This window comes from Phalacrocorax carbo, chromosome 1 (assembly GCF_963921805.1).
Source record: "Phalacrocorax carbo chromosome 1, bPhaCar2.1, whole genome shotgun sequence".
Classification (NCBI taxonomy): Eukaryota; Metazoa; Chordata; class Aves; order Suliformes; family Phalacrocoracidae; genus Phalacrocorax; species Phalacrocorax carbo.
The window spans coordinates 145,578,897-145,592,270 of NC_087513.1; the positions used below are offsets into that span (position 1 = coordinate 145,578,897).

Sequence of the window (13,374 nt, forward strand, 5' to 3'; positions counted from 1 at the left end):
ATAAATTGGTGCCAAATTGGTATTCAGTGTTTATGCAAACACACATAAGCAAAATGCTGGCAACAGAAATATGAGCTGTAGAAGCAAAAGCAATCACTAAAAGACTATAAACAGATGTAGTATAAAAGATACATTCTATTATATCTTCCCACTGCTGCTGCTGATTACCAACTCATCACACTTCCTTGAAATACATATTTTACTTAAACAAATAATTCAAAAAGTCCACAAAAGAGTTGCACAAATTTATTTCTCAAAAATAGGTAAAGAACTTCCTGGGTTTCTGAACAATTTTTTTTCCAGACTATCTCTCATCTACCCCCTCAGCACATCGGTGTAAACATCATTTATTTTTTAGCACAGAAGTTAGCTATAACTACAAAAAATACATAGCAAAGCAATACTGTGCCTTCTAAAACTTCATATTTGAGTAATACTAGCACTTTTCCTGTGTCATCCACATACTTCGTGATCATGATCTGTGTTTTTTCTTTTTAGACTAAATGCAACTCTAAACTCACCAAAATGCATTTCAGGGCTTATAGGAGCATAAAACCTACAGATTATGCCTTCAGATTTCCACCTTTCAAACATTCAGTGTACAAAACTTTCAAATATAAGGGAAAAGTAAGGTTTTATCACAATGGAAAAGTGTTTCATCAAGTCTAGTATTTTTTACTGCGGGCAAAGCAAAACCCCTGAAAAGATGTGAGTCTGTTTTATGCCAGCATATCACCTGAGTACTGCTCTGGAAGGCAGAGGGGATTGTAGTCGTGTGAGAAGAGACTCAGGATCCACATATGTAATGCATTACAGAAGATGAATATAAATCACTAACATTGACCCATACATGCAAAAATATGAGATAGCATTACTTCTTCAGTCCTATTAATTGTGTTAAAACTTCTTCCAGTTCATTTCTCCAGCAAACAGTTCTATTAGAAAGGGCAAAGTAAGTATATCAGGTGAAATGGAATAGGAGGTACACTCTGAGAGAGACTCTGCATGGCTGCGTAAGAATGTACGGGACAGGCAACAAGATAGCTCAGATCATACTTTATGGTACTATCTTCTAATTCACAAACTATCCTTGCCAGTACCCACTCATAAGAAATAACTAGCCTAAGCCATTTTCTTTGTGTTAAATATATCTAATATTCCTAATGTTTTAGTAAGCATTATAAAGTTTTAAGCACACATTACTCACTATTATGTGTAAATTGGCCATCCTGGCTCTTTTCAGTAATGGTACCTGGTTTTGACCTGATTTGAAACAAAACAACTTCTTCCACTATATCGTGGGAAAACACTGTGGATGCTGATGATGTGAGGGAAATAACCATGTACCTTATGGTAAAAGCTGTTAATTTTACATTTCTCAGTTGCTAATGTTGCAAATGAACAATGTTTTTATCAGTGTTTACACAAAGTTGGCATGCTTCAACTACGTGCCATAATCACCCCCAAAATTTTAAATGTTATAATCCCTAAAGGATTCGTAAGGAACAGTTAGTTACTGTTTATAGCTCAGCTTCCTTATTCAACATCCTGGGACCAAAGTGTATGAAATGAGATCAAAGGATCTATTCTGATTAATATTCCAGAGCAAGCAATCTTCTCTTCATTTCAGCTTCACTGTAAAGCCAGCTTTCTGATCTCAGGCTTATGCCTACACTGCTTTAAACAGACTAAAAGGTCAGCAGCAGATGTCATCCCCGAAAAAAAGTAAACTGTTCTTGTACCATTCTCTGTACCATTTCAGATATCTAGATCTGATCTTAGAAGGAAATCTATAATCAACAATTCACAACTTCATGAATAATGATGAAAAAGGCCATTCCTAAATGTATATATAAGATGGTATCAGATTACAGTAGTTCAAAGTATTGTTGAATTTGGATGATTTTGTACTACATATATGGCTTAAACACAGCCAACTTTTCAAGTCTCAAGGAAGGCAGTAGAAGTTTACTGACCTCAGTTATAAGTATTCACCAACTACTCAGTGAAGCCACACTAATACTTTCTTTTCTCCATGTGTTTGTCTGTTAGTATTTTCTGAGAATACCAAGTTATTTATCTTGCTTTGTAGTCTCAGAGGTATTACGTAGCTTCCCCAATTCCCCATTCCCTACGAATTTCATGATTAAGTCTGAGGAAGAGCTGTCATAATGCTGAGGAGTTTTATTATATAAACATGTTTTTTGTGTTAGAAAACACAACATGGGATATATCCGTACTGCTGTATGGCTGAGTTTCAGTCCTGTGCTCGTAACACTGCCGTCCACATTTGACACATGGCCCTAAAGCTGCTGACAGTTACAGTCAGGTGGCTGACTGTGGCTGACTACAAGCATTTCTACTCTGTTTCAGGGAAAAATCTTCAGATTTTGACCACTGTCAGAGAAAGTGTATTGTGTAGGTACACAGATGTTTGGTCTGAGTTTGCTATCATGTTCTCATGTAGGCTAAAGTCCACTGTCTATCTATGCACCAAAAGGGACTAGAAATGCTCCTCCAGCTCGCTGGCACCCGTTCCCTGTATCACCTCTGAGCTGTAAGTCTGTCAGTGACAGCCCTCATCCGTGCAGCATCCCTGCAGCAAGAGTGACAAATTTAGACACGGGGTCTGAGCACTGTCATGGTTCCTACAGAAAGCAAATTGGCCTGTGTTTGCATTGTGGCTACTAAACATAGCAGGCTGTGAGTTGAACTAATATGGTCTTATAAACAGGTCTACTGTTAAAAGATTATTATACTGGACACAGATAATACATTGTACTCAGATCTACTGAAGTCTATACATCATCTATACTTTCAGCTTACTCAAGTCAAACACTTAGTTAATCCAAAAATAGCCCAGCCATACTGAAAGAGAAGACAAAAATACAACTTTGTACAAACATGCTTCACGATAGTTAGTTCCCATGTTACCTCAAGCCCTTTTATCCAAAGCCAAGCATCTTGCAAATTTTCCTCATTAACTTCAGCAAGCTTCTCTTGCCATGCCACTGCTTGGGCACTAAATTTCACAAAGTTAAATCTCTTTTTGTGTCTCAGTTGCTCCTGCAAGAGACAGCATCTGAATTTTACTCAGTGTTAAAGAATGCTTGTATCCTGAAATATTGACTAATAGGAGTTGTTTTAATTAATGTATAGTTTATTATATGGTTACAATAAATAATAATAATATTCAGTTATGATGTAGAGACATACAGATACAGAGAAAAATATTGCCTGCAATTATTAAAATTACTTGAACTTCCCAGTGTAAGTGTCCATTTACTCATATTTCTCAAACTACTTGAACAGCAAATGTCTAGGAGGGCAAGAAAGAGAGAGAGAGAAAAAACTGGGTATGAGCAGTGGTATAAAGAAGAGATTATGACTGGTTACCAAAAGAAACTGAAATCAAAATCAAAGTAAGACATCATTTAGAGGAGGAGAATAAGAATCAAATGTAGACCACTGGCAAAGGGAACTAGGACAGCAAGAGAGAATTAAGTTAAGAATTTGCTGATGTTGCTTTTGGACAGAAGTTATACCAGTGGAAGATTTGTGCAAGCTAGTACAAACTTGCAGAGCCTGGAATCTTTGTCTCCCTTTCTTCATCATTTCTGTGCAGCTGCCTGTGAAACCTTCTGGCACAGTATCTAAGAATTTTCTAGTGTTGATCTGTCTAGAGGACCACATTGTACTATGTCCTATCACTTATGCACTTAGCTCAAAAACCTCGCTGTTGTAGTTTTAAATTTTCTAGCCCTACTAATCATTGCTATCAATGCCAGACTGATGGAATTTTTATTTGTCAGTTACTCCTCTTTAACAGTGCCTGTTTCTCTCAAATATTAATGTAATCTTAGGTGACATCATTATAGATTTCTAAAACTAGGTGAAATAAATCCTATCTTAGGTGTGTCTCCCAGTACTTGCTGCTTTTGAGGTGCTTCTGCACTTTGCAAGTCCCTTTGCAAAGCTCTGAATCACTGTAAGCTGGAAGCAAGTTCAAAACATTCTATACCCTCTATTGTAAAAGTATGAAAGTGAATCTAGAACACGTTACAAATCACAACATGCCAGTGGAATTGGATGACATTTAAAAAAAAGCTTAGAGTAACAACCATGCAGACAAGATCAGCCTACTCTAAAATGCTCCTCAGCCTTCAGAATCATGACTTTATCATACCTGTATGAGCTGAAATACTTTCTCCTTCACCAGTGGCAGCTTGTCCTTCATAGACTGGGATGTATCAATAAGAATATAGACATCATCTTCAAACACATTCCCAAAGAGCCCTCTGCTTCCTTGTTGAAGCCATTTAATTCTGGGGGAGGAAAAATAAAATCAAAACCTGGTCTGTAAGATCTTTCGAGCTTTGTGTATCAGAATCTAACAGGAAGGATCTTTTTATCACTGCTGTACTTCTTATTTTCTTTCCCTAAACACCCGTTACTAGTCATTGCAGGAGCAGTATATTGGCCTTGATGAACCAATCCTCTGTCACTACATAACAACACAAGGCATTTTTATTTCCTGATTTCAGTATGAGACAGACAAGGCAGACAAAACAGACAAAGCAATACAGCACCTTTATAGAGTCAATTATCAGTTAGTTTGAGCTGGGAAATCCTATGTGGAAGTAACTATAACTATTGCCCCTGTAACTGCTCTCCAGCTTAAACTTAGGAAATCATTTAAGCATATGCTAATATGCTTCCCTTTTCAGTAAACCACTTCAGAACCTATTCTGCAAGGAACTTGAGTACTTTGAAGAGTCTTAATATAATACAGATGCTTCAATGCTTTGCTGACCTTGAGCCTTAAATAGACTTAGTTTTACATTTTAAACAGAATTTAAGCATGCCTGCCAGTTAAATACGTGCACACATACTGCTGTGTACAAGAACATTTCCTCAGTAATGGCTGCAGCAGGTCCAAATCTGATTTCCCTTGAGAGTTGTAAACTACTTGTCTACTCTGAAACAGAGACATTTAACAGACAGAATAAAATGGCCCTGGGAAAAATATTACTCATCTCCACAGAGGTTTAAGAAAAATTATACCATGGAAACTTAAAGGATCCTACTACATTTGCTACTGATAGCTATTTTGTCATTAGCTATTTCCCCCAAAATGTTTGATGAGGTCTACCAAGACTTTTTAACGAGATGAACCATTCAAAACAGCAAGCCCATGATCTTGCCTTGGATTTCAAAAATATATACTCACTAAAACCCTTTACCTCAAATTTCCCTTTCACAGTATGTTAATGTTATCCTAAATACAGCAAGATTAACTAAAAGGAATAACAAAACTGTTTGACCTTGCTAAATGTAACCAGGCTGTTATAGAAGCAGCAATAAAATGAAAATTCACATTTTGCTTTTTTCAGTGAGAAATCTCATTGTCCTAATATACAAAAGAGAGTGCCACATTTTTTCTTTCTCTCAGTTCTACAATGTCCATTTTGAAAGCTTCTTTCTTCTCCTAATGTAGATATAAAAGCCAATTTATTTTAGGGTGTCTTTAGGACAGATGAATCAGACCCTCAGATTCCCTGTTCTTTTGTAGAAGTCCTGCAAAATCTAAGAGTGTATCTATACAGCTGCAGAAAAGTAAACCAGGGAGCTAGCTTGAGCACTGAACTTATGACCATATGCACTACTTAATAGCTCATGCCCTGACTCTGATCTAGACTCTTCAAACTTGTCTTCAACACAAGACTGCAAAAAAGAGCAGATAACCATTATCAGTATGGGCGCAAGCCAAGCCGCACTACTCGGTGTCAGAGGTATCAGAATAGATCCTAGGTGCACAGGATGAATGTTTACCAAATTTTATTGATGATTTTAGAAGTTCTATGCCACCTTATGTCCCAGTGCTTTTCGGCACTTTCAGCGGTATTTCAATAACATGCAGACTGGCTGTCACATTCAGAAGGAGAACAAAAGATAAAACTGTTCATTGGTTTTCTTATACGGCTACTAAGAAGTTCTACACACAAGATTCTGATCTAAAATTGATTTCTGGCTTAGTACTGCTACTGGCAGTTTACCAACAACTCCAGCTTATTATGACAGTAAATGTCAAAAGTTTCAACACCAATGTAAAATAACACAAACTGATTTTATGTGACAACACACTAACCTTCCTTCCACTTGTCTGAGAGCTGTCCTCATTTTCTCTTCGTACTGCTTATACTTTTCTGTACTAACATATACATGAACTACAGATCCATCTTTCCAGAAGGTATGTACAAACTTGTCACAGTATTTTGCATGGATTACCTTCCTCTTTGTTTCCTACAGCCAAGAAAAACACGTTTCATGTTCCAAAACACATAATGTTGCAGTGTCTCTAATATTTGGTGAACAAATCTCAAAGATACATGCTTGTTGCACATGAACAGGTGCAGAAATAGACATGCGATAGGGTGGCCACAGGATTTGCTCCTAGCAAAAGTTGATAGAAACTGTTTTTATTCTTGTAGCTAGTAACAACAGAAGTTTATCAAACAATTTAATGGTAGAGCTTGAGAAAAACAAAGAGAAGACAAATTAATCCAAAATTGTTTAAGGACCTGCAAACACTGGAGAAGCTGAGATCAACACCACTTCTGAGGAAAAATAGAGATGACAAGTAATCTTTACCCTACCCCATATAAATACATAGAAGAACAAGGCATTGCTTAAGCCAGCCCTGATTCTTCCTTACAGATTATATGTTGACAAGGAAGGAGCCCTTGAAACAGTCATTTTCATACAGCCCTTTGAAACAATTTTATTTATGACTGTCTTTTTCCCATTCCACTAATAAGCTGGTTTTAACAAAAATAAGATAACAGCAAAGCATACACTTTATCATAAATTCAGCTATCAGAAGTTTTCAAGTTTTAAAAGAAAAATCAATCAACTCACAGGACATGATGGAAAACTAACAATACTCACAGCATCAGTTTGTGAAGATTCATCCTCTGGTTTAGTTTTTATGTCAACAATCCCATCCACATGCCGAAAAGTACAATCAGCAAGTGCATCGTACAGTGTGAGCTTCTGAGCTTTCAAGCCATACTTCTGCAACCACTTCTCAGAAGACATATGTTTGTCAGATGCTTGCTTTTGTAATGGATTATTAGCTTTGGTTGCTAATAAAGAAAATAAAACAAACAAAACCTCCTGTATAACATGGTTCTTTTCGGATAAGGTATTTTCAAGAACAGGCTATGATGCTGCGGTCAAAATTTTCAAACGTGTTCTGCTTCACTGACAGCTGTGGAGCACGAGGATATTTCTGACTGATTTTTAACATTCTCTACTTTGCTTGTGCTTTGATTTGTTTTTTTTTTTCTCATCAGGCATTTATTTGCAATAAATCCCTTTGTAAATGGAACAAACCCATCAGAAGACATTAAAGAAGATAAATAGCTACAGGATCAATGTATAAAGGGAATATTCTTCGTAGTATGAAGGTTCACTTAACCTTCATACTGGTTGAATTACAAAATGCCAGAAAAGATTCCTGTATAAGGAATTCAAGGAGAATTGTCTGAGAATATGAAACAACAGAAAATTTAATTGAAAATGCAGTTGAGAACATCAGCTAACATTGCCATTGGTGTTTTTCAGAGAAGGCCATTTAAAGTAAAAGGCAAACTACAATGTCTTTGGAAGAGATTTTACTGTGTTTCTCTGCAATATTGCCTTTTTATTGGCTGAATATCGCACCATGTATCCCATCTCACAAATCACTTGCGTACCATCTTGCTATTTTCTCTAGTTCTACACCCTCCATTTAGCCTATTTAATTGATACTGAAAGAAACAGGGTAATTTTTGCTGATCTGGTATGACTGTTCTCGTGTTTACCCTTTTATGTTATATAGTCTTAGAAATTTTCTAAGGACCATCTTAAGGTTGGGCACTGCACATCTGTGGCAATAGGATACAGGGCTCTACACTCACTCATCAATAGCTCAATAAACCACACGTAAACCAAATGACGCAGCAGTGGGTCTCATAGCACGGTGAATTTATTTTGTCACACTTCAATTTCAGTGGACCTAGGTGGCATAAGTATCTACTCTGTTTAGATGCAGCTACAGTGACAACAGTATTGAGATCCTGAGCCTGTAAACAAACCTTTGGAGACATCTGCTGCCTTAACACAGACAGAGATCAGCCAGCATCAGGGCAGGTGCAGGGTTGGAGCCTGTTCATGTGGAAACATTTGCTTTCTGATTGCTTATGATCCTTAGAACAGCCAGTGTGGCAAGTGTCACAAATGCACTCACATAATTTTAAACAGAAAACTATCATTTTCTTTCCTCTACATGCTTTATGTAAAAAGCCATGCCTCAGTTCAGGTAACTAGTGCGTTATCTGGAAAGCCAGCAGGAAATTTGTCTCTTTTTCTCTGTTTCTTCTCCTGAAGAACATTGCAGTCTTTAGAACAAACTACATTTTGCAGCAGAGCATTTTAAAGAGATCAGGAAGGCAAAACTGGTAAGAAATGCAGGCAAACAAAAAGGCTGCAGTTAGTTGCATCAATAAGCAACAGTCAAATAATGCTGAAGAACTGACAAAACAGATCACACTGTAATTTCATTTCTTTTCATTTATTTATGAAATGATTATCTATTAAGACAAACACTAAAAGAACATTAAAGCTGCATAGTCAGGCGCACATAAATAAATGCTGAAATTATGGCTGCCCTTGCAGCTTTACTGTGGTGTTTTTGTTCATATGCATTATGGTATAGCTGTTTAACTTCATACGGGAAGTCCTGCTAATTCAGAAGATGCTATTATCAGTACAAAAACTATATTACACCTTCACAGAAGAATAAACTCAACTGTAAGTCCTGCAGAGTTATGTTATTGACAGATGTTCAAACCCAGTGCAGGCAGAGAATGTTCCCAGCTTCAAATCTTCACTCTCACCACCTGACACATGGCTGAGAGTTCAGGTGACTGACCGACTGACTGTACAAAGTGTTCATCAGCAGGTCGTCCAAAAAAGGGCATCTGGCCCCCGCCTCCATTTAGCCAAAGCAAAAGCAATTGCACTGCAACACCAATACAGGAGCTACACAAATTCACTGATGACTTGTGCTAACTCAACCTGAATCTTAGATCAGCTTATGCAAAAAATATCACCAGACACTATGTAAGTACCTTAAAACCAGGACTTTGCTGGATATAGGCACTACCAATTACAGCCATGATCCTGAAAATCCACCCCCTCAGTTGCAGTTGAACACTGAAGCTGCCTAGACTCTACAGATTCCTAAGTTTTCAGGATTTAAATCTTGTCAGTGAGATCGTTCTGCTCCAGAGAATGCCCAGAGCACCTCCATCTTAGCAGGACTGAGTAGTTTCTCACCATCCCCTGTTTAAGCCTTCCAGAGACTCGGGAACTGGGTATGCTTCTGTCTTCAGTAGGGCTCAAACCAATCGATATGCACAGAACAACAAATGGATCATGTTCTAGGCCAAACATAATGGTGGGAACATATGGGTTCATTAGTTTAATGAACAAATATGTGTGTTCCTCCGTGTTTCTTAACACAAAAGCCATCAGAGCACTCATCCAGAATCTGTTTCAGTCCTCTGCCTTTGACTAAGAGAATTCAAACCATACATCTTCCCTTTTAGGGGAATGAACTAGCTACCAGGTTGGAGACTATCCCAAGAAGGCCATGATGGGAGAGAGATGAGGTACTTCCCCAGCACTGCGTAGAATACAGTGAAAGATTTACTGGCCCAGGCAGAGAGGGAGAGACAACAAAAAGTTAATTTCAACATCTGGAAATCTAGGCAATTTCCAAACCTATTCACTGGTGAACTAAAAATGGTGTGTTTCAGCCTGAGCTGTCAAAGTTCAGCAAGTTTAAGCAGTAGTAAATACAGATTTGTAATGGAAAGTTCTAAGCAACCTTAAGTTTAGATGCCAAATACAGGTGCTACATTTCTGAGATCATCCCCAAATTGACATGTAATCAAAACTGTTCACAAATAAAATATTGATCATGAATATTATAGTAACTCCCTTCAAAGAAACATAAACAATACCATCTTGAGAAGCAGGCTGATCAGATTCTGATAAAATTTTCTGAACTTGTCTCACTGTACTCCTGGCTTCCTCCAACTCCTTCCAGATCAAAAAGACATCTTCACGGACACCAGCTACTGCAAAAGAAATCATAAAAAGAACTTGGCATTTTGAGATAATTTCTGCTTTTTATAACTCCTCAATTACCACAAAGTCATTGGGTTCATCCAGATGTTGCTACATAACTTGTTTTCTTGAGGTCCCATTGCAGTGACAAGTGCTGTTCTTTGACAGACTTCAAAAAAGAGCTCAGAGCTGGCACCAGGACATGAGAGGTGCTTAGCCCAGTAGAAGTAACCTCCAGAGTTGGCCACAGATTGTTCCCACAAAAGAAGCACGGTCCTTTTTAACACTCTTGATTAATAATAAGGAAACTTCACAAAGAAATTCACATGTTGTCCCCTGGACTTCATTGTAGAAACCTGGCTCCAAATATTAGACCCAACTTTGAAACTCTAAATTAGAGAAGATATTTTCAATTATTTCAATTCCCTTAAAGTACATAAATACCTTTATTTAAAAATGAAATCTTTTCTTGAAGAGTATGTGATGAAATTTTGCTAAGATAAGTTTATTTTCATCCTAACAATTCTCAACAGTCATAAATAAATGTTAAAAAATATAAAATGTTTGACTGTGAGGCTATATTCTCAAAAAAATGGAAAAATCCAAAACTGGAGTTAATACAAAGTTTTCTTAATCGCAATATATATGCTTGTCTTGATTTAAAAAATTAAAATATGTATTTATTTAGTAGAGGACAATTATTAAAATTGAGGCATCATGTACTCTTAAGCAGTATGAACACTACTGAAAAATATGTTAAATTAGGTTAGTCTCAGAGTCTCAGAGAATTTCAATATAGGACAATACAGAAAAACTGAGTGTAGTGTTACAGTAAAAATATAAGAGAAACTGAATCATGAGTTATCCTAACCACAAATGCAGGCTACAACCTACTGCAGATTATAATCTATTACTGAATTTCACATAAAGATGCTGAACAAGGCAAACTATATGTTATCGTCTAGTGGTTCAGTTAATATACAGTGGTGGTTCACGGTATAAAAGATATGAGATTCAAACTTGTCTACTAAAGTAGGCTATCAGTAAACAAACCTGATAATTATGTTCTTTGATAAACTTCCCTGAAATAATAATATGGACATTTTACAAAATAACAACTCAGTTTTAACTGTGAAATGCTTACAGTTTCCAAGAAATATTTTGAAATGTGTTATTGTACACTGCCATCTCCTGGGACCTTCCTGCATTTCAAAAACATCTGTTTGAGCCATTAGGACAAAGATCAAATTTTCCTAAATCACCAAAAGATTTAGTAAAGCAGATCATTCCACAACACAAAACACAAAAAGGGAAGAAAAAAACTCAGTCTGTTATCATAAGCTTTTAAGAAAAGTATTCTGTTCAAATACTTCAGAAAGAAGTCAACTTTTCTTTTATAAACAATCCCTTCCCAGAAATGCAAAACATACAAAATCTGAGCATTGGCAAGATTCCAGCAAGCAGGGCACTAGAGGTTTTCTGATGAGTAGTCAGCCATTGAATATATATATGCACACCTGTTGTCACAGTTAAAACCACAAAACACATGTATTCACACCACAAATGCACATATTTCTAAGCTTAAGCCTGTTGAGAATGCAATCCTAGTGGATCTGTCCCCAACTAAATCTGGATACCCTCCATAAGGTATCAAATCCTAGGACCCAGATTGAATTTTATGAATGTTTTTAATGTTATGTTTGAAAATATTGAAAGAAGTATTAATATTTCAACCACCTTTAAAACAACACTGATGATATCATTGTTTTGCTTCATTTCCCCTTAAATTGATGCTATAGACTCATCAGATTTACACATATTTATTGTTACTGTCACCAGTAAGATATGTGTATTGAATTGGCATTACACAAGAACGCATTTTTTTCCTTATTTACGCTGTAGCACAGCAAAGTAAAACTGCATGCACTTTCAAAGCAAGTACGTTTGATGGCACTTATTATACAGAACAAATGCAGGCAGCAGCAACTGCACGTTGTGAAGGCCAAGTTACTCAGAAAACCTTTTATCTGGCAACAGTTTTTCCTGAATTCAACTGGGAGAGCAGATTGCAAGCAGGGACAACTGAAGCAACTTTCTCTCTCTACACAGGAGGCTCACCTCCACCTCGGTTAAACCTTTCCCTTCCTGACTGTTTTGAACTCATTGAACTCATGTCTATTTCTTCCCCCCATGCTTGTGAACTGCACAACCTGAACCTGACTGTACATCTCAAATTTCTTTCATTAAAAAGAAGCATTTTATGTACTCCATCTTTATGTACTCCACTGTACACCTCAGCCTCTTTTCCTCTCCAGCTAAGGACGAGTGGGAAGGAAAAGCTATGCCTTTCAAAACTGAGCCCCAAAACTCAACATATACCTACACATACAACACATAGCATCTTCCAGGTGTGGTTCTCAATCTGCGGCCTGTCCCTCAAAGCACATCAGCGAAAAATGACCAAGAAAGCACAAACCTCTCCTCAGTTTAAATTCCCTGTGCTCACACTTCAGCTGTGCCATTTTTGGGGGCCACAAACCAAAAAGCAGCTGAAAGCCACCCCCCTGGGAGGTACAGTCCGCAACCACTCCAGGCCCACTGGCTTTTGCATGCCTTCAGGCATCCACATCCCAGGAAAGACCTTGTCTCAAAAAATCGCTTTATCCTCAGAGGGAAAGGGCCCTCCTTATCCCTCCCGCCATGAATCGCTACCCCCCAGCCGCCCTGGTTGGCAGTTTAACGGCCACACCCCTGGGGACACCCTGGTTCCGATTCAAAAACCGCCACAGGGCAACGGCAAGAGGGCGGACACCAGACACGCACGAGGGAACCAGCCTTAATGCCCTGCTGCCTGCCCCCGGCTTGTGCCGAGCCCAGCTGGTTGGCTTCAGCTCTCGCCACAGCCGTCTCGTCCCTGCAGGGCACCTCATGCTGGGTAATGTTTCAGACATGCCCTGGCCTTGGTTAAATGGCATTTCTGCTGTGGAGGAAGGAGGCCCTGAAAAAGATGAAGAGGATGGGGAAGGGTGCGGGGAGAGCCTGTGGCGAGGGGCAGAGGCATTTTGCTGACACCAGCAAATTGAGAAGCAAGATGGTAGGTCTAAGTGAAAACACAAACACAACTTGTACATGTACACGGAAACTCATTACCACCCTCATTTACATTTCCCAGTTATTTAACACTGTCAGGCAATCTTA

At 38.0% G+C, this 13,374-nt stretch overlaps 1 protein-coding gene across 4 annotated transcripts in view; it reads right to left on the bottom strand.

Moving 5' to 3' along the window:
* VWA3B (von Willebrand factor A domain containing 3B) overlaps window positions 1-13,374 on the bottom strand; it is a 69,476-nt gene that overhangs the window by 37,646 nt on the left and 18,456 nt on the right. For all 4 annotated transcript variants that reach the window (XM_064438498.1, XM_064438490.1, XM_064438517.1 and 1 more), the window contains 5 exons: window positions 10,071-10,187; window positions 6,949-7,145; window positions 6,149-6,303; window positions 4,187-4,325; window positions 2,935-3,066 (listed from right to left, as the gene is read on the bottom strand). In XM_064438498.1, the coding sequence (XP_064294568.1) occupies window positions 2,935-3,066; window positions 4,187-4,325; window positions 6,149-6,303; window positions 6,949-7,145; window positions 10,071-10,187 (740 nt within the window). The remainder of the gene's footprint in view (window positions 1-2,934; window positions 3,067-4,186; window positions 4,326-6,148; window positions 6,304-6,948; window positions 7,146-10,070; window positions 10,188-13,374) is intronic.